Source organism: Calidris pugnax, unplaced genomic scaffold (genome assembly GCF_001431845.1).
Source record: "Calidris pugnax isolate Ruff unplaced genomic scaffold, ASM143184v1 scaffold89, whole genome shotgun sequence".
Taxonomy (NCBI): Eukaryota; Metazoa; Chordata; class Aves; order Charadriiformes; family Scolopacidae; genus Calidris; species Calidris pugnax.
Window position 1 is genome coordinate 2,998,696 of NW_015090865.1, and position 21,962 is coordinate 3,020,657.

At 41.0% G+C, this 21,962-nt stretch overlaps 1 protein-coding gene across 3 annotated transcripts in view; it reads left to right on the plus strand.

Moving 5' to 3' along the window:
- Positions 1–21,962, plus strand: part of TACC2 (transforming, acidic coiled-coil containing protein 2) — a 138,148-nt gene that overhangs the window by 115,399 nt on the left and 787 nt on the right. For 2 of the 3 annotated variants that reach the window (XM_014945287.1, XM_014945289.1), the window contains 11 exons: positions 259–320; positions 1,141–1,256; positions 2,025–2,196; positions 2,730–2,870; positions 3,758–3,838; positions 9,257–9,400; positions 10,284–10,360; positions 13,859–13,902; positions 20,203–20,363; positions 21,149–21,255; positions 21,477–21,597. In XM_014945287.1, the coding sequence (XP_014800773.1) occupies positions 259–320; positions 1,141–1,256; positions 2,025–2,196; positions 2,730–2,870; positions 3,758–3,838; positions 9,257–9,400; positions 10,284–10,360; positions 13,859–13,902; positions 20,203–20,363; positions 21,149–21,255; positions 21,477–21,597 (1,226 nt within the window). The remainder of the gene's footprint in view (positions 1–258; positions 321–1,140; positions 1,257–2,024; positions 2,197–2,729; positions 2,871–3,757; positions 3,839–9,256; positions 9,401–10,283; positions 10,361–13,858; positions 13,903–20,202; positions 20,364–21,148; positions 21,256–21,476; positions 21,598–21,962) is intronic. The other variant, XM_014945288.1, reaches the window with a different exon arrangement.

Consider the following 21,962-nt stretch of genomic DNA (forward strand, 5'->3'; position numbering starts at 1 on the left):
CCCCTGGGGCAGAATCTTCAGCAAATTAATAAAGCTAAAATTTTTCAGGCAAATGAATTTGCCTGAAATGTGTCATAATTCATTGTTGAAAATCAGTGCACCTTCTGCTTTCTCTCTTTATATTCTATTTTTAATACCTCATGGAAAAGTATTGAGTAGAATGGGAGTGGCCCTTGTAAATGAGCAGAGATCTCATTTACTTCTGCAAAAATCATCTCATGGCCTGTATTTAATGGCTCTTTTTTGTTTCTGTTGCAGAACTGGAATATGGCAACTCATATGAAATAGAATATATGGAGAAAATAGGCTCCTCTGTGCCTGTAAGTTCTCACTTCCATTTCCATTCATTTGCATTCCCTTGTCATAATATACTGTCCTGCTAATGCCATCAGCCTCGCTACCCCTTAAATTAATTATAATGTGCCTGCAGCAGATTTGCAAAACCAGTTCCTTTAAATTGGCATAACTGGGATAAATTGCATGTGCTTTGTTGCCCTATATCCTGTAGAGCTTGTTCCACTTTATTATTTTATTTTTAAGCTAGCATCATAGTAGTTCTTTCTGGAATAAAAGCAAAATAGTATTTCCAGCAGTGTAGGAGCTATGTACCAGCTATTGAGCTGTTTAAAGAAACTTTTAAGAAGATGGAGGAAATCAGGAGAGAATACACACAATAAATGCAAAATATGGAATGCAGTACTATAAGTTATCCATTGTTTTGCCTTACTTTTATCTAATTTGTGGATTTGATAGCTTGGCTAGATTCAACAGGGGTATATCCAGAGGGACAGTTAGAAAAATCAAGCATGTGTATCAGATGCTTAAACTGATGAGAAGTTTCAATGAATATTTTAGTAACACTTTCAGTCAAGGGATGCCTCCTGCCTCACAGGACCAGAAATCTGATTAGCCCCGAAGTGGGAGAAGAGCCATTACAAAGAGTGACCTGTTTAGGTTTTGTTCTTTAATGGTTTCTTCCTTAAAGGGATCATCTCAGTATCAGTTAGAGCACACTATATTACAGTCCCACGTTATTAGTTGTGTGTCAAGTCATTTGGTCACTTAAGGCTTCAGTGACCTGAATTAGCTTTAATGGAGAATGGTTGAGTTGCTTAATGAGTCTTCTTTTCCCATTGCCAGCAGGATGATAGCACCCCGAAGAAGCAAGCTTTATACCTAATGTTTGATGCCCAGCAGGAGAGCCCGGTCAAATCACCTCCCATCAGACTGTCTGATTCCACAACGCCGTGCTCAGGGTATGTCACTTGGGAGCAAATTCAGCCCTGGAAAAGGATGTGGGGGAAATGGGTTACCATCATAGCACGTACACAGGCAGTTCTTCCCCTCGCTGCCTCTGCCTTGCCAAGTTGTTTGTTTAAAAATAGATTCCCATCTGTGTACACATATGATAGAGAATAGAGGGCAAAGATACAGAAGTTTTATAACGGGAAGGAAGAAGGACATATATTTCTATTTCATATTCTTACTAAATAGAATCACAGTGGCAACTGTTTCATTAGACAATGGCTTCTTACTATCAGATACTGAGGTCATTTTCACATCAATCTCAAAATCTCCTAATTGCTCCTTTTCACTTGGCCTTTTCCTAGATATGTTTTCTGAACAAGGAGCTCAGTTCATAAGAACAGGATGTGGGGGTTGTATTGACTTACAAAAGTTTTGCTTGTTGAGGACATCTACCATCTCTCCCAACAATCAACTTTTACTGATAAGATCAGATCACAATGAGAAAGGGATAAAAATGCAAGTGAGAAATATTTAAGGAATGTGCATAGCTTTTCTGGTGGAAATGGCTTTATTTAGAATACTCGGGTGCGTTGCTTTGAAAAGATACTGCAAAATGTTATGAGATATAATGATATAAAGTTGAGTTGAAACAATGTGTGAATATAAAAATATATACAGATGAAAGTAATGAAGAGGATTTGCTTAGTTGTTACCAGAAGCAGAATTGTAAGAGCCTTGTGCTCTACCCTGAAAGCATGTACACAATCTTTGTGCAGGTCAAGTTTTGAAGACCCTGAAGCCCAGCAATCCTCTGGAATGAAAATACAACACCCAGCCTCCCGAGTCATAGCTGCCAGCCAGGAGGCACACTTACAGTCAGCTGACAAGGCCAAGCAGAAGGACCTGGAGCCCATGACCCTGGGAACAACTCCAGAGGCTATTGAAATAGTAAGTAATTTATGAGAAGAGTTTGGGAATCATTTCCCGACAGAAATTTCTCGTGTCATATAAGAGGTTGCAAAGATGGATCTCGCAGGAAGAGCAAAACTCAATCTGATACTTAAAGATCTTGGCAGCAGCATATGGTAGGAGCTTGCTGAGGTTCCCCTCAGTCTTGGTGATGTTCAAGGCTTTTGGACTGCCTTAGAGGGACCTGAGCTGAACATAAGCTATTGTATGAACAAAACCTGCTGTAGAAGTATCAAGAGTGGGCTGTGGTCCGTGGCTTGAGAGCCATTGCTTTAGAGGTCCTATTATTACTTACTTCATTTTAGTCTTGGAAAGTTTACTCAGCTTTTAAATTAGGAAGAATTATTCTTGGTGTTTGACTGTTCCACCTGTGAATCATGTATTCAAAAATAATCTTCAGTGGGGCATGAAATTACTAGAAATCAAAGATTTGCAGACACGTACATCACTTTTGGGCTGAACTACTTGGGCCAAATCTCTGTTGCTTATTCTACATCCTTCTTCTCCTTCAGACATCTCCTGAAGACTCCTTTGTCTCTGCTGATGCTCTTCTCAATAGGATATCTAAGAAAACCTCAATATGCGATCAACCTGAATATCTGGATCCTGACTTAGCAGAAAAGAACCCCCCAGTGTTTGCTCAGAAACTTCAGGTTTGTAGCAAAAATATAAATGTCACTTTTCTTTAAGTTTGTCTGTACACAGATAGAGGAATGCTCTGTCTCATGGGCAAGGGAAGGGGGAGGCTTGGAGGGGGAGGTGGGAAAGAAGCAAAATAATGATTTGATTCTGTCCAGAGTAACTTTGGCTTTGGGGGAACTTAAGGAACAGAGATATTTTGATTTAATTCATATAATACATAAATATTTCAATACTTTCAGCTATCCTGTACCACTGATGTGTATATTTTGCAGGAGTCTTTATAAAACAAATCTTTGAAGCTTGAACACAGGACTTGATACGTGGAGAGTTGTCTTGACACTTGTCCTTAGTAGCTCTGTGGGCATAGATTCATTTTCACAGATTAAGGCCCTAATTCTACTGAAATGAAAATTAGGCTTTGTTTTTCTGGTAATATACGTGATGCAGAATTTGGCATGGCTGCTTCTAGGAAAAGCAAATTGATCTGCAGAGCAGTTCTGTAGGTCAGGACATATTTTCTAGAGTATTTATAGTGAAACTTTAAAACAGCAGAGGTTGAATTGAGAGCAGCAGCTGGCACAAATTCACATAAGATGAAAACAAAGGCAGAGGAGTCTGGAAAACAGCTTTAGCTTCAGCAAACATCTATTTTACCCAAACCATTGTTCATACTTACCTCCTAAAATTGTCTATACAGCTACCTCAAAACTAACCAAAAACTGGAGTTTTGTATCAATGTTCTGGTCGTGAAAGGAACATGGGATGTGTTTGTCACCCAGGAATTATCAGAATTATACATTAGAAAATAACATTCAATTTTTGAACGTGTTAAACATTTCTGCTGTGTTCTTAATACCTTCTTTTCCTGTGGATTGCTCGCAACCCAACAACTTGACAGGAGGAGTTAGAGTTTGCCGCAATGAGGATAGAAGCGCTGAAGTTAGCCAGGCAGATTGCCCTCTCTTCTTTCCGCTCCCAGGTATCTGGGTTTGTGCCTGCCACGTGTGTGTGAGTGTGCACGGGCTAAAGGAACCCAGCCCTGCTTTTGTCTTTAACCGAGGTAACCTCAGAGCCTGGTGCTGAGCTTCGTGCACCTTGGTGGGACACCCAAGAGCGCGCTGGAAGCGGTGCTGCCCACCGAACCCCCCTCACCCGCTCCGCTCACCGAGTGCCGCTGCATCCCAATTAACACAAGGCAATTTAAAGGCAAGAAGTGGGCACTTACCCTCTGCAGGAGGCAGGTTCTGCAGTCAGGAGGCCGTTTGTCTTCTCTCTACAGCAAGATTTGTCCTAAAGTGGTTGACAGCAAACCAAGTCCAACCCTACTTGACCTACTTGCTGGAGGCTTTTACTGTAGGGGCATTTCTGTTGGTATTTTCAGCTTGAAATCAGACACCTTGACTCTCAGAGTTCAAAAGTGAGAAGTTTAATCAACCCCACCTTCAGGCTTCAGAAGAAAAGGACTCCAGCAGGCTTGGAAGGGCTGTTGAGCTCCCAAGGAAAAAGGGCCCCCAATACAATGTGTCTTTATTCATGAAGATCTAAAGATTTTTAAATTGTTAGTTCTATGTTGTGCTGGCTAGTGCCTCCTCAGTGATGCTTTGTGCTGCTCTAGGAATGCATGTGGTCCTCGCTGTGTTTGGAAGGGGACAGAAAAGCTCATTGATGCGCTGGGTTTGGTGGTTACCCAGTTGTGCAGCCAGTTTATGGTGCCCTTCGTGGTGCTTTTAACAAAAAGATCAAGCCAAAAACGTTAGCAGCTTTCCTGGGAGGTGGTATCAGCTGAATGGGAGGCTGATGGGGTGGCACAGGATGACATTTTATTCCAAATGAGGAGAATATGCTTCTGATGTGTTCTTCTGCAGTGATCTTTCTCCTCTTATAGTGTCCATATATAAGTCAGCGGGAAGTCTTTTGCCTGGTTCTGTATCATCTTGAGCTCATTGGAACATAGCAACCATTGGGCTGGTTATAAGGCAGAATTGCTTTGGAGCTCTAAGGATCAGTCATGAAGTAGCTAGTTCATAAAAGTAACGATTTTTTTAGATTAACTGTACTTTTATTAAAAAATAATGACCTTATTTGATTTATTTTGCTTACTTTAAATAACTCACGAGCCAACTGTTTCCATGGTGCACATACACTTACCGAAGTAAACTCATTCCGTGCGTACTTATGGGTGGTTTAAAGTATGTGGCTACAATCTTTTATTTAATCAAGAAAAACATGCCGTTGTCATCATTAGAAACCAAGATTAACCTTTCAGCTAAAGGAGTGAAAAATTAAGTACCATTTTCCAGCTTGAGTACTGGCCTGTGTATGATGGTGTCCCCTTACTCCATCACACTGAGAGGCGGGTGTCAGAAGAGGGTGAGGTGGGATCCTCTCTAGATCCTCTCCACCTCCTTAACCTCTCTCTACCTCCTTGTCCTCCCAGCACTTTGCTGTCACCTGCAGCTTTCAGGCTCTGCAGCACCAGGAAACACTCGAGATCAAACCCATAATAATACCTAGATGCTCTTCACAGGTTATACAAAAGACTTCTGTCAGACATCTGCATTTTTCCTACTGGAATTGAGAAACTCACAAATTATAGACCGACAGAATGGTTTGGGTTGGAAGGAACCTTAAAGATCTTCTAGTTCCAACCCTCCTGCCATGGGCCGGGACAAAATTGTGCTATTTTAGACTGAAGAAAGTAGCTTTATGTGTTTGTGAATTCTTGTGTGTTACCCAGGGGAGACTCTGAGCTACAAAAATATTAGAGGATATATTTGATTATGTGGAGTTACATTTTAAAGATGCTTTTTAACATCATTACGACATTTTCTTTTATATATAACAAGTTTATGAACTCCTTGGAACTTAGAAAAGGGGAATGGATTTAGTGTGAATTTTTAGAAAATTCTATTAATTTGTATGACAAAGATAGCAAAAATGATAAACAGAGATGAGGAGAGGAAAATAAGCAAACCTCCACCCCGTGACAGAGAATCGGTACCATTTTGAGGTTCACAAGGCTCCGTGTTGGTCCGGTCACAGGAATGCTTCTCGCTGAACACGGTGGGTGTTTTGTTAGGCTGGGAAGGACTTTTGTCCTTGCATAACTTTGCTACTTCAGTGGGAGGTTGCTGATGTAAAATTAGCCCGTGATGACAGCCCTTGTGACCTGCAGTGACTGATGGCCTGGATTAAGTATAATAGGATCCACCAGACGACGGCAGTGACTTAAATTCGGAGGCGAACTGGCAGCATTCCCTCCGGGTTGGCTGGCCTCCCTTCTTTTCTTAACGTTGTATAATTACACTTAACATTTGCTAAACCATTACAGGATGGGGTAATAAGAATATGGTGTTAAATAAAGACACAAGCACTTGTTATGGCAAGTTAGGTCACCTAAAAATACAGATTAAATACAAGCATTTTCTGCTCGTACTAGGGCTGGGAATAAGGATTTGCGGTTTGTTGTTCTCGAGCAGAGAGAAGTTATTTGGCCGCTCCCAAACTTCTTGTCAGACACTTCAACAGCAGCACTAGTCATCTGTTTTCACATTGCCAAAGATTTCTTTCTTCCAGCCTGGAGTTGAATGAACAGTTCTCTATTAAACAGTCTCAGTTAGGGTGTCCTGTGGCCATTTTTTTATAGATGCAGCTTGAACAGAAATAGGTAGGGTTTGTGTCCACCACCCTACAGAGGCTGAGGCGATGTAGAGTTGGGTGTTGAGGTGAGATCCAAGGAAAGGAGAGAAACTGAAAGGAAAGGCATCAGCACAAATGGGATCATGACTTTGAGGGGCCCTCATGGCATTGAGGGAGAAATATTTCCTTCAAACATTCAAACCATTCAAAACCATTTTTTTTTTCCCATTCAAACCATTTCTTCTAGTAAAACTTTACAAGCTTGGAACTTATGCTTGGATTTTACTTGCTTTTCAGTATATTTGCCAGCACCAATAGGTCTTGTTTTGCCTCCATTGACCTCTCTGCACACACATCAATTAGTTAAAAGAGTAGATCATTTGATATGTACCCAAGCAGTATTTGAACGTTTGTAAAGGGCAAGCTAATTTTCAGCAGGGCTAAATGCATACTCCTCTAAACAGGATGATAACAACTAGTTTTTGTTTTCATTGCAGTGCATTTCTGTATTTTTTTTCGCTTTGACCTTCTCGAAGTGAGGAACCTGCAGCAGGTTAATGGATGTGCATTTATTCCCTGTCTGGTCCGATATCCGGTTTCTGTGAAAGATGCTGGGAAGGGAAGAGGGAGGTGCTCTCAAATATTTACACTAAGACTGCAGTGACCTACATTTAGCAGTAATTCCCCTGCAGACTCAAATCTTTCTGCGCGAGGTTCAGTGACTTACAAATCCCTACGCTTATTATTACCCCAATTAACTGCTTACCTGCTCAGCAATTAGGTGTCGAAGTTGAAGAACCGACAGAGTTATTTTGGGAAATACCATCATCCTGTTGGTCAGGGTATATTATTGTCTCAGGATAGGAATATTTGGAGGCAGCAAATAACAGTTGCTAATTATGCATCAGTTTGGAGCTGCGGAAAATTGGCTTTTGAAGAGAAACCACGAGGACTTTTACTGGTTGGTCCTGCCAAAGAGCCCGGCTGTGACTGGTGTGAAGTGTTTCCAGAGTTAGGACAGTATTAGTCGGACCACTGCTGCAAGCATTTCTGCTCAGTGGTTAAATTCCAAGGGTTTTTACAGCCATCTTTGGAAATTTTAAGTTGTTTTGTATGTCATTATTGCTATTCTTTTGTACAATTTACTCAAATGCAAGAGAAGATAGAGAAAACATAACTATATTAGCGAGGTGTTGAGCGTTATATAAAAAATATGGATAAGTGCAAGTGGTCCTTTTTCTTTAAAAATTTTATCATCCTGGCAGTTACTCTGACACGTTTTTATATGAGCTTGAGGAAATTTGTGTTTCTCTCGCCACGATTAATATTTTCCAGCAATCTCTTTAGGAGCTCCAGCAAATTAAGCTGCAGGAGGCTTTTGAAATATGATACACGCGGTTCAACAGATTGATCCTGGGATGGCCTTTCTTTCGAGGGCAGCTTTGATGATCTCTTTTTTATCTCTCAGTTTTTCTTGCCTTGTGTTTGAGGAATTAAAGTAAGGGTTGGTTTTTTTAAGTTAGGATACTGAGTTGAGCCAGCAGTAGTCTTATTTATTGGCTGTTTTACCTTAACTCAGATCTGTGGACAGCACCATGTGGTTTTGTGTTTATGCATTTATGTAGGTGGTTGAGCTTGTGTCCCAGATGTATTTTTTTCCTGCCTAGTTGTTTTATATTGGGAGATACTTTCAGGAATGCAGGCTGTGTAGTTTTGATAGATCTTGTGATGCTTTTTGCTCAGGTAGGAGAATCCACTGGATTTGAGGTTGCACCTCCTAATTCTGTTGGAATTAATCATTATTTAGTGTGTTCATGGTTAAATGTTAAACCTGGTCTAGTGGGAGGTGTCCCTGCTCTTGGCAGGGAGGTTGGAACTGGAAGGTCCCTTCCAACCCAAACCATTCTAAGAAATCCAGACGTAGATCTGCTATGGTTGGTGTTTAAAAATGTGGGCTTTTTTGGTTTAGCATCTTCCTAACAGTCTTTTATAACCTCCTTGATTTTAATGTGCTATAACTTGGATTGTTGGCACCTGGAGTGTGGTTTGCAAGACCTTGCATCTCAGTGTCCTCTTTTTTCTGCTCTCTTCCCCATTTCACATGCTGCTCTCCTCCCCAGTTAATCTGGGCCACTGACATGAGCAAAATTGGCAGCTGCAAATGAAAACTCATTTAACTCACTAATCGCATGCTAAATACCAGTGGGGCAGCAACCCCACCTGCGTATTCTCTGATTCCATGAGTTTGTATGATATTCACAATTTTTATGAAATACAGTTTATGATAGATACGGTGCATTGGCAGATCAGACCTAAGAAGGTGAGTTGCCCTCTTGCTTCTGGTTTCTTGATATATTTTCATGGAAGCAGAATTCCCCTTAACAAGCTCTCTGCCTCCAATTCTAATTTCCTCTGCTGACGTGCATTTCTTGAGGATGTTTTGATGACATTTCTGCATCAGAAAGTATTAATTTTTCTAATATAGGACCTTAAAATATTGCTAGCAAAGTGCTATCTTTATTTTCTCTCTCTGAGGGTAATATGGCTCTCTTGGTGCTTACTATGAAGCTTAAATGCATATTTTCAGATTGCTAAATTCAAAGTTCCTTGTCAATGTTATTGCTGGTATGATTCAGTAGTGCACAGGATTCTAGTCCTAGCTCAGGACCATGGAGCCTAGCACTGCACCCAGAAAACATATTAGCTAAACACTTATTTAATGGTTCATTTCTTTGTATTTAAAAAAACAAACACACAGAGAGAACCTGCTATCCCAGCAGATGTTTCCATCTCTAAAAGTGCCCTGTACTCCCGGATCGGCACCTCGGATGCAGAGAGCACCGCGGCTCTTCTCTACCCCCAGCAAGACTTAGACTCCGCGCTACGACTGGCCAGAGCAGAGGTAATTTTCTTCAGAATTTGGAAAAGGAAATATGTGCCCCTTGTGGTTTACTTCTTTCCTGTTTTCTCCCGAATGATTCATATTACGAACACTTGTTCTATTCTTAAAACTGTCCTCAGCCGCGCTCAAACAACGCTAGAGGCTACCAAAGCAAAAGGCACTACACTGTAAGTTTTGCTTTCTTTGACATAAGTGAAAAGCAGACATTAGAGGAAAATAAATCCTTTTTGCTTTTAGCCTTAACTGTGCTATATGCATTTTGACATTGCTATGTAATTTTATAAAATTTGTAAGATGCCAGAAATAGGAATAAAATGATGTGTTTTACAAAGCTGCGCATAAGATTACTCTGGCTAAAAATAATAAAAAATGAGTACAATCTAGCGTTAGAGTATTCCAAACTTTATGATAGATGGTGTGAATGAGAGGAGCACAAAGGAACCCAGTCCTTCGGGTATAAAATTTCACAGAGAGTCAGCCCTAAAGCAGTAGAACCCCCTTAGAGGACATGGGACCATGTACAGAGGTGTTTCAGGTTGGGCACCAAGTCAAATCAGACAAAGTGGAGTGTAATATAGTATTTCCTGAAAAGTGTCCTTGACGTAATCAGAAATGAAATATGAAACAAGAACAATGCAACTACTCTCCTAAGTTAGTTTTTCAAAACTTTAGTATGATTTCACACCTGAACTTTTTTAATTGCACTCTGAAAAAGGCGAAAGTCACTGGGGATGCCTATATTTGAAACCATTATACATTTGAAAACCATACCTCTGTTAATTAGAATTTGATATTAAATCAAATATTTTACACTTATTTAATTTCCTCTTTAATGGATCACTTGGTTTAACTCTTTTTTTTCCCTTTGCTGCCTTCATTTCAGATTGTGGCCAAGGAAAGAGAAGTATCTGAGTGGAAGGAGAAATATGAAGAAAGCAGAAGGGAAGTGATGGAAATGAGGTGGGTCATTAACTTGTTGCTAATCGTGGTGGCAGAGGGTAATCACTGAAAACTTCAGTGTTACCAATCTCATTTACACCCTCAAAATGCTGAGATAAGAGGGCTCGTCATCTAGGCTAATTAAGGGAAGAATTTCCTCCAGTTTGTGCTGTGGATTCACACAGGGGTTGCCTGGTGGGGTTTCTGTTTCCTGGCTGAAGGAGCTGCCTGCAGAGCTGGCAGAGGTGGGCACGTGCTGATTTAAAATTCACTCTCCACAAGGAGTTTTGCCAACAGAAGAAAGAATGTGGAGGTTTGCAGATAGGTGTGGGTAGAACAGGCTTCCTCCAGGAGATTATTGTAAAAGGTTTCTTTAACAATAGAACACAAAACCCCACTTGCCAGTAGAAAAACATTTCTTGTGAAGGAACCACTATGTCCTCGGAGTGTTGACTTTCAAGGAGATTCTACACCCTTTTCTTTGAACTGAGCTAATTTTTTAATTACTGCACACACTAAGCTTGATTTCAGTTAAGCAGTTTGGATTTTGCTGCTTCGTTTGAGAGCTGATAGAAGGCCCATGAGCTTTTCAGTTTCTTCTAGCGTGACCTGCTCATTGTTCTGGATCTGAGAAGGTAATCATCTGAGGGAGAGATTGTGTAAAAAATATTTCATGGAGTCCTTAAGGCCTGTCATTTTCTACCTTCAGACAGAAAAACACCTCACCCCTTAACTCATAAATAAAAGGAAACCGTCAGGTTTCAGATTATTTTAGTATCTTTCTTTACAGTAACAGTTTCTGCTCTTGCTTCTGAGACTGTGTTTTTTTCAAAATCACTTCTGTTCTAGCACCAGCTTCTTCCCAGGATTAAATGTCTCGGGGGTTTAAAGCTAAAGCTGATGAACTGTATCAAGTGATAACCTCCATATGCAATTCCTGCTTATATCCAGGAAAACTCTACTTAGGGAGTAATGGGAAGAGGGAGCTGTGGTAAGAGGGCAAACTGAGGAATGAACAAAATGTGGAATTGTGTAAGGAGCATCCCGGCATTTGGCACACGCTCAAGTGTGGTGCTTGGTCTGTTCTCTAGAAACCACCTGGGTACGAAAGGGGGTGCTTATTCCTTCAGGAAAGGAGAGCAGTGAATGACACAGAGCAGCTGGCACACAGCTGGCACCTTCGTCCCCCTCACAGTAATTTCCTTGTAATATCTACACCCTCAGCAAAATGTGATTTGGAAAAAAGAAAGCACATTATCTAAGCCAAATTTCCCACAGGCACACCCCTAGAACATGTGGGTGAAAAAAAAATAATCTGATTAATGTTGTCATGAAATGATAAAATATGTATGTGTGCACAAAGAAAGATTTCTCTTGGAAGATTAAACAGTCCATGTGTGGTAAATTAGAGATGCAGCAATTAGGTGTGACATAATGATAAACAAGGAGTGAAGGGATTATCTAGATTTGCAAGCACAAAAGCATCACTTTTCACAGAAGGAGAAGCAACGCTTCTCTGCCCAAGTCCTACGTGCTCTACTTGGAATATCCTGAGTTCAGTTAATCCAGAAAAATGTCAGACTGGAGGAAATTCCACTCCAGAGAACAGTAGCCAAGATGAGAAGTTGTAATAATGTAATAACTATTGAAAAGCTAAACCAGGGCAGGCTATACCATAATCCAAGGGTACAGCCTAGGGCAAGAAATATGAAAACATGGTTATTTGGAGATCTGATTGATTATTAGTAAGGGAAGTCAAGCAGATGACCTCTGAGATCCTTTCTAGCCCTGGATTTTGGTGGTTTTATGACTTAGGAAAATGCAGGAAGTCAATAAATGGACTGAATTTCTAAAATACCAAAAGTGAAGGCTGTGCAGCATGTCGAGCTGGGGTTAAGATGTGCCATCACCGAGAGGAATGATGTGACCAGCATCCTTCAGTGCCCCAGCCATAATGACCCTTATTTAGGCTGCTTGACGAGGCCTTTGGCATCAATCTGGAACAAGATTTGACTCGACTACCTCGCTTTCCAAATCGAATATTATTAAATCCAATAGTCCATTGCAGTGTCCACTTCCATGGAACAGCCACATGATTTCATGAGGCGGGATAGAATCATAGAAGTGTCTAGGTTGGAAGGGACCTTTAAGATCATCTAGTCCAACCATCAATCTAACTCCAATAATGCAGAGAATGTGGTACCTCCTGGAAACTAGTCTAAGCTGGTAAAAATAAGAAATGGATAACGTTATTTCTCTTTGCTGCCAACTTCCCTGGTGCAGCCTGGGCTGGGAAGTGCCAGGGTACGTAACAGTATTTAATGTCATGTTCGTTGCCCCAAGTCATTGACTTCATTTTCTGGGATGATAAAACTTCCTAAAGGTGCCTGGTGTTACGAGGATATGACATGGCTTTAAAATCCTTATTGCTTACAGCAGGCTTTGGAGGTAATCTCCTTTGGACATGAAACCAATCCCTTCCTTTCAGGGGCAAACGCTTGAGGATATCTTTATTCTCAAAAGTGTCATTTCTGGTTGTGAGCTCCCCAAGTTTCTCCTTTCCTTACTGACTTTTGTCTCAGGATTTTCCCATATCCATTCCGTAACCTCACCAACTGCAGCAGACTTCTCTAAAAAGGAGCAAGTGAAAGGGAGCTAAGACTTCAAAAGAGGAGGCTATTTTGAATGTCCACTTCAGATGAAGTGTGGGGTAATTTTGTTTTTCATAGACGGTCCTACGTGGCTCATGAATCAAAGCACAGATCAAGCTAGTCTCATTTCATTAGCTTTATTTGGCTCTGGGAAGGGATGGATCATCTTTCTAAATCACATTTAATCTGCTTATTTTGGCTAACCTCTTTTCAAGAAGGAAATTCAAAGCCTACTGTGAGTATATGAAATAAAATAGTCTTAAAAGTAACATTTTGCCACCTCTGTTTCAAAAACAGATTTGGGAAATAGGACACCATGGATTTTGTGCTACGTAATTGAATATTTTGTTCTTGTTCTCTTAAGTGCTAATGGATCATTTAATCACATTGGGAGAGTGCAAGGCAAGATATATTTTGGATGAGGGCCAACTCTACTTCTGTTAAGTTTACTTGCTAGCAATTATAACTTTACTTAATGTTTACATTAAAAATAAGCAAAGACAAACATGGAGAAAGTAATGGAAAGACCAGACTTTGTAATTCTTGAATTAGGCCGATGTGATTATGTTTATATTTAAATCGTGATGGGTAATGTTCTTTGGGTATGTTTCAAATATCAGAATTTGATTGAGAGTTTCCCTCCTGCCACCTGTACTGATTTACATGGAGAATTAAAAACCAAGTGCAGTATTTAAACCGTCAGCTTTATTTGTTACTCATGTAATAAGGTGCATGTGAAAGTGTGAAGGGGTTCTGTATCTCTTTTAAAATACTGTAGTTCAGTTATTGAGTAGCATTATTTTCGAAGTAAGCATTAGCAATGACGATGTTTGCCAAAACCTTTTCTTTTTTTCCCCCCCTCTTACAGGAAAATCGTTTCAGAATACGAGAAGACGATTGCTCAGATGATAGGTAGGTGTTTCTCCTCTGTGAGATGCTATTCTCTGCTCTGATTTTTCTGAAGTGAGCCTAGAGACATAGATGAAGTCTCTGGGTTTAATTTTGATGGGAACTGTGTCTGCTGATGGTGCTGGGAGTTGTGGCTGCACCGGAGGACACCGGTGTGTGCTCAGGGTGTGAGGAACAGCCAGGGCTTCCTTTGACAGAAAGTAGCCCCTGAGGCAGCCTGGGGAATGCAGAAAGGCCGGGGCTTTTCCTTCTGCATCAAAGCAAACTGTTTGGAAAAGTGTTAAAATGCTTTGCCCACAACTCATGGGTGTCTCTGGGAGAGACTTTCAATGACCTAAAACCCCAATAGTCATCCGCTCCCCACTGTTGGAGGGGAGATACCAAAGTTAGCTCTTTACAACAACAGGGATTATCCGTCCTAAGTGCATTGCTCAGACCAAAACCTAGATTAGCTCCAATCCCATCTGAGAGATTATGAGTGGCCAATCCACCTCCCCGGTTATTTACTAACAAAGGGGTCTCCTTTAAGGTCTAAATTATGACATCTTTTCCCTCTCAATAATTAGAAAACACCTGTGTTAACAGCTTGTCCCACAAATGAAAAATGCTACGTGCCGTAGCATTTCAAAACCAAAAGTTGCAGGACTCGTGTTTTTCCTTGGTGTGGGAGGTCTGGCCCCTGGGATGTGATTTTAGAGCCTCCTCATAAGATTTCCAAGGTGCTTTTTCTTAGTCTGGCTACAGAAAGGGCCAGGGCCTCGTGCTGCTGCTTCACCTTGAGCTGCTTCCCACAAAGGCAAACGGCTGAGCTGGGTCCTGGGTTCTCCATGGCCAAAATTGCTGGGAAAAGCAGGAAAAAAAGCATTAGCTGATGAGAAAGCAGGACTAAACTCACCCGGACAAGCTGGAGTAAAACAGCAGAGAACTGTGAAATATTGTTAAAAGCCATTAGGAGTGGCCTCAGAGTTAAATCTGGACTGTGAGACCCAGGAGACAGGCTGGGGTAGCTCACGGTGTCGGTGAGCAGGGAGGGGAATGGATCCAGCCCGTTGGCACTGTGTTTATTGAAAAATAAAAAGAAAGAAATTTTCCCTCGTACTCCCCCTGAGAGAACTGTCACAGAGAGCACGGCGTGCCAGGAACACCTGCATCTTTCTAACAAGTTTCCAACAGGGAAGGATTTTTATTTCAGCTGTCGTATATCATACGCTGTATCACACTGTGATATATATCACATATCGTGTTGTTTGCACCCTCTAAAATGGGCAGCCCCCTTGTAAACAGTCAGTATTGTCTCACCCCCAAATTTTTGGTTTCTTTAAACTTTTTTTTTCTTTTAGATTAATGCTTGAGTTGTGTTTATGTGCATTTGTAGTGAATTTGCTTGGTTTTGCCCAAAGATATGGGGGGAATTAGTTCAATGTCTGATGCTTTTGCTGCCTTCCTGCATTTCTCAGCCATTGGGAGACACCCCAGACTCCTTTCAAGTAGATGAAAAAAAGAGCCTATAAATAAATAACAAATGTGATAATAATAATAATAATAATATTTTGTATTATTATTATTACATCCTAATACATAATAAAATCTGTAATAATTAATAATATAATAACGTGCCTGGCTTCATTCTCTATGGTGTTCTGCCTCTGTTGCCTTTTCTATGTACAACTGAGCAATTTGCCTGCCTTCTGACGTAACGTCTGTCATTCTCATCGTCCAAGTGCTAAAATAGGAGTGATCAGAGTATGCAAAGAACTTAATTCATTTTGGTTTGCACTAAACATACTCTGATACTGCTTCGTCCCTGAACCTGGCCATTCATACGTAGAAATTCAGGACCCGTCCTTTTTTTCCCCAAGCATATGCATGTAATTAGCAAAAGAAGTTTCTTTTTGATAACAAATTCAAATTCTAGTTTTGAGAAATGGATTAAAAAAAAATAATAATTCAAATTATGAGACTGCAGTGCAACAAGAAGGTATAGAATAAGGGTCCTGAAGCAAAGGTGCAGCCATGGTGTACATAGTAAATTCTACAATTGCCATTTCCTCTTGTTGCAAAGAAATCCAGGATAATTAAAGAATCGGGCCATTGACCAACTGAGGATATAGAAAGATCTTTAAACTTCAGATTCAGAGTATCAGTTGATCTTTCAAATGATCTACAGCAGGTTTTTAAGAGCTATGTCTGTAGATAATGCAATTTGCTGCCCATTTGCAAAGGAACTAAAACACCACCAGTGACACAGAAAGCACGTATTAATTAGAGCAGTATGCAAATTCTACAGCATGGCAATAGTTACATGCGAGGCTGCTTCCCCCTGTCTTTAATGTAAATTTTTGCTCTAATTGTCCCACTTTCTCCTGTCATTTGTTGTAAATTACTGGCCCTTATGAGAAAGGAATTCACTCATCCCGACCACCACGCCGTGGTTGTGGAGAAGGATGACTGTCTGGGTGCTATTTGCATAACCTTCCCTGAACTATTGTCACAATAATGTCTTACTGCTAAAGCAAAATCTTCATTGTAACAAAAGAAATGCCTCTGCTGCTTCTATTTATGATTTAACCCTTCTGAACTATTTACACAGCCCTGTTAGCAGGGCATTAAAAGTGAAGCACTTTCCCGAATCCCTTTAATGAATATTCAGCGTGGTTGGTAGGTCCTGCTCAGCTTTTTATAGCTTGCCATGTGTATATATAATGAATATTGAAAATATTCCATTTGAACAGTATACGATTGTATATGTGTGCCTGTAAAGGCATGGCAAACATGCATTGCAAGCAGGAATTGCTTTTGATTTCAAGGGCTGGTAGGTCTAGTATTTGCTGTCAAATACATACAGAACTCAATATTACCCGACAGCGTATGCAATTAGTTTTCTGCCATACTCTCTGAGTTTACAAGCTGTCAGTGCCTAGATCCCTCTTAGAGTCTCTTTGCCTATCTTTTTACCAGTGCTTTAATTTTTTTTCCCCTTTTTTTCTTACACTTGCCCCAGCCCCTACCACATTCTTGCTTATATTGAGGAGGAGGCAGAAAAAAGACTTCCCTGGCTGCTGCTCAGGGTGCTTTAACTTTTTTCCCCCTTTTTTCTTACACTTGCCCCAGCCCCTATCACATTCTTGCTTATATTGAGGAGGGGGGAGAAAAAAGACTTCCCTGGCTGCTGCTCAGGGCTGCCTGGTCCTGAGGAACGGAGCCTGTGGAACCCCCATGTTCACTGCACCCCACCTCACACACACCTTGCTCACAGCCCTCCACTGTCCCCTTCCAAAATCCATCGTGGATTTCCTTTTTATTGATGGATTTGCAATTCCGGAGGGGTTTTTTGTGTTTAAAATGTATCCTTCTACTTGTACGTTTAACTAAATCATTAAATTCCCATTATGAAAACCAAAGGGATGTTATGCTTTGTGCAATACAGGTTGTTGCATTACTTATTTCCTGCTTTCCTAACAATTCCTGATTTTCTGTTTTGCTTCCGTTTTTGTTGCTTCTTGCTATTTGCTTGCAAAAACAAAACAGGCAAGCCTGGTAAGTAAAGCTTTTCACCAACTTTCACACCAGCATTTTGCATTTTTAGTTTCTTTTGCTTTTGTTCTCCGTTTGCTGCATTCCCATTAAGTAATGTAATTCTGAGCTGAGCCTGAAAGCGGATCTGCTCCGGTGCTGCTCTGATTCTGTCAATTTGGATAGTGTTAGTCCTGAGCAAACTGTTGTTATTGTTGGTGAGCCGTGGACAGTGTGTGTTGCAGACGTGGAAGCCATTTAATTAAAATATTTTAATCGCATAACCTCATAAATATATTTAGAAATAAGTATCTGTAACTGCTGAGCTCAGATTTGACTGGCAGGCTATTATCAGCACAGTTGCACTAAGCAGCTTTTTCATTAAAGTTAAATCAGTGTTTTAGAAAATATCACACAGATCTTCCAGTCCCCCTCCAGCCAGATGCTGGGTTCTGTTTTCTGTAGTGTTTAACCACTTTGGTTAGATACTACAGTATCTTAACTGTTATCAGAGATTATTGGATGCCCCTTCCCTAACACTCACTAGCAACTTTCTCTCTTTTCAATTCATTGTCACTCCCCCAACATAAATTCCCATTTTCCCCTGGAGTCTCATGGTGGTCCCAGCCAGATCCCCAGTCCATGAGCACCTCTGGCATGTAGTGGAAGGGAGAGGAGAAAGGGAGCATTGGGGATCACTTGCCCTGAATTCCCCTGTGCTGGTTGCTGGGGATGGGCAGGAGAGGAGCTGGTCCAGCTGAGGAGCGAGGTGGGGAATGGGAAGAGGAGGGAGAATCATGCGAGGGAGGAGAATCATGAAGTACTAACTCTCTAGATTGCCCTAGAAACAAATTAGGAGGAGGTTGATAAAATACCACAGGCAGCAGTCTCAGAAAAAGTAAAGTTGTGACATTAAATACATTTAAGTACGTTACGTGATCCTGCAAATGGATGCCTTCCCCTGCACGGAGCTGCGATGACAGAGGTTTTGCCAAAGAACAGGCTCCTGCCAGTAAGTGCTTTGGAATTAAGCTCCACAGCGTGTAATCTCTGGAGTGATTGAACAAATTTTGTGCTGGATCACAAGGTGAAAATTCTCGGGTTTAGAAAAATAGACAAAGGATGAAAACGTTTTCTCATTTTATGTGAGAATACGTTTATTTTGACATTACAGATTATCACAGAGTGTCTTTAAGGAGGCAAAATAGAAGAGAACCAAACAGAATAGATGAGCTGAGGCTCGTTGGGGCATCATCGCTGCGGAGTGATTGAACAAATTTTGTGCTGGAACACAAGGTGAAAATTCTCAGATTTAGAAAAATAGACAAAGGATGACAAACGTTTTCTCATTTTACATGAGAATATGTTTATTTTGACATTACGGATTATCACTTTAAGTGTCTTTAAGGAGGCAAAACAGAAGAGAACCAAACAGAATATGTGAGCTGAGGCTCGTTGGGGCATCATCGCTGCTCTGGCTTTAGTTAGACTAGCAAAAAAGCGTATGAAAGGCTTGAATATGCAAAAGGAAGAGATTAATCTCAGTTTGGGAATTGACAGTATCAACTTTGACATTTCAGAGCTGACCAGCACTATGAAATACTTTATTCAGATGAAGACTTTGCTCTGGCTTTAGTTAGACCAGCAAAAAAGCGTATAAAAGGCTTGAATATGCAAAAGGAAGAGATTAATCTCAGTTTGGGAATTGACAGTATCAACTTTGACATTTCAGAGCTGACCAGCACTATGAAATACTTTATTCAGATGAAGACTTTTATTCAAATAAAAAAAAACAACCTCTTGTTTATTTCTTTCTATTTCAAAATATAAAGGCCTGATTGAAAATTTGTAGATTCTGAAATACCTCATGTTTTTTACATGGGAGAACCTCTTACCTTATTTAGCTTCCATCATAGACAAAGGAAAACAGCAATATAAAACTGCTGTGTTTTGCAGGTTGCTTTTTTTATTTCAGTATCACTCAAAGTAGCCCTTAAGGCATGGACACAAGAATCATATTTTAGGATATGAAGCAAACAAGGAAGCATTTTGGAAGCCAATGCCAGAGCTTTTCTTCCAGTGCTATATGAGTATTCCAAGTTATCGCTCTGTCAGTTCCTTTGAAAAGGTCTCTGTCATATGGATTTGGATTCCAGTTGTGTTCTTCCCACCGTCCCTGCCTCAAATTCAACTATGGAGAGGAGAAGCTTGGAAGTATTTTCTGCAGACCAGAACTTAGTCTGTCTGATGTTAGATTTCCTTTCTGGCACTTCCTACAGTAATCCTAGGAATGAGAGTTTGCAAAACGCTTTTTCCAAGGGAAGAATTTGAGTTGAATTCCATTAAACAAAGTGCTGTGTTTGTACAGGATTAGAAGAGTTGCCAAACACATACCAGCAATGGCAGATAATTTATTCCCAGTGCTAGTATTATGCAAAAATGTCTTTTCCTTCAGCATCGTAGTGCATCTTCAGGCAAACAAGGGAAGTCCAACACTTGCTTTTTTCATGGGAACAGCTGAGTTCAGAGTGAAATAAATCATCAGTACAAAGATAGATTCACATTTTTTCCCCAACATCAAAATATTTTTAAATATCCCTGTAGCAACCTTTTTCCAAAACAGAATTGTGTCTTTATATAAAAATGACTTCTGGATCCTGCAAACTTACTAATACCCGACATAGAGCACAGTATAGTAGAAAATATAGATGATAGTGAAATCAGTGTTCTGACTACTGTGATCCTTCTGAAAATCACTTTTGTTTCCTCCCCCTCTCTTCTTTCTAACAGAGGATGAACAGAGAGAGAAATCTGTCTCCCATCACACCGTTCAGCAGCTCATTGTGGAGAAGGAACAAGCTTTGGCAGATCTGAACTCGGTGGAGAAATCACTGGCAGATCTTTTCAGGAGATATGAAAAAATGAAAGAAGTATTGGAGGGGTTTCGGAAGGTAAGTCCTGTTAAAGTCCCTTTTCCTGTCCTAGCACAGGGCACATCTTTAGTTCCAGTTGGATCTGATGTACTATGGAAGACAGCAGTTTGTGATAGATGTCCCAGACCATGACCGAGGACTGAGTGTTCTGTTAAATGAATTCCTCAGGTCAGAGTTCATGTTTAAAGTACATGACATAACGTAAGCCTCAGCTGAAGGATTCCAGCCATGAGTCAAATGCAAACAGCAGAATTGTAAATCTCTGTGCATTGTGTAATATCACTTCAGATGGCCTCGGTGGAGGGGTGTCCATGTTAGGCTGCAGCCCTTAAAATATCTGAATGTGAGTGCTGAAAATCATAGAATCACAGAACGGTTTGAGTTGGAAGGGATATGAATAATCATCTCATTCTACCCCCCTGCCCTGGGCAGGGACACCTCCCACCAGACCAGGTTGCTCCAAGCCCCATCCAGCCTGGCCTCGAACCCCTCCAGGGATGGGGCAGCCACAGCTTCTCTGGGCAACCTGGGGCAGGGTCTCACCACCCTCAGAGTGAAAAATTTCTTCCTGATACCTAATCTAAACCTCCCCTCTTTCAGTTTAAAACCATTACCCCTCATCCTATTACTCCACTCTCTGATCAAGAGTCCCTCCTCAGGTTTTCTGTAGGCCACCTTCAGATACTGGAAGGGGCTCTAAGGTCTACTCAGAGCCTTCTCCAGGATGAACAACCCCAACAAACAGCTGCCTGTCCTACTCTTCAACCCCTAGAATTAACTTTAATGTAATCTTCTCATTTTAGAATGAAGAAGTGTTAAAGAAATGTGCGCAGGAGTATTTATCACGAGTGAAGAAGGAAGAGCAGAGGTATCAAGCACTCAAAATTCACGCAGAGGAAAAACTGGACAGGTAATGGATTGCACATGTCTCTTCTCAGGAATTCATGCTGCTGAGCAAGAGAGGGAGTCATGAAGGGTCTCTAGGGACAAGTCTCAGAATATTTTCAAAGACAGGCAGAAAGTAACCCTGCCCTCACCACCCCTCTGTTAAAATTCAGTCCATCCTTCAGTACCTGCCGTCCTTCCCTGTAGAGAACCAGACGTGACACAAATCTGTGGTGTTTTTTCTAGAGCCAATGCTGAAATTGCACAAGTGCGAGGCAAGGCTCAGCAAGAGCAAGCTGCCTATCAGGCCAGCCTTCGGAAAGAGCAGCTCAAAGTGGACGCATTGGAAAGAACACTGGAACAAAAAGTAAGTGGCAACTTGGTTCTTTTAATTCAGAAATCAATGGGATGACCAAAGTTCACTGAAAGTTCCCCACTGTGGCTGCATCCAGCTCTCCTTTGGAGCTCAGACCATGACCGAGGACCTCTCCAGCTCCTCACCTCCAGCTGGCCCCACAGCTTCTTTTGGGTTTTGTTTCCATTTCCACTTTCACGCTGTAAAAGTGCAGCCCAGAAACAAGTTTAAACTCTGTATTATTACTGTGTGCTAGAGATGGCTGCCATAAAACTGTCTGCTTTAGTGCTCAATTGTGTTTATCGAAGTTGGAGGAGCTGGATGTGGAAATAATTAGCATGATGTTTGAATGCAGTATATGTAGGAGTACTACATAT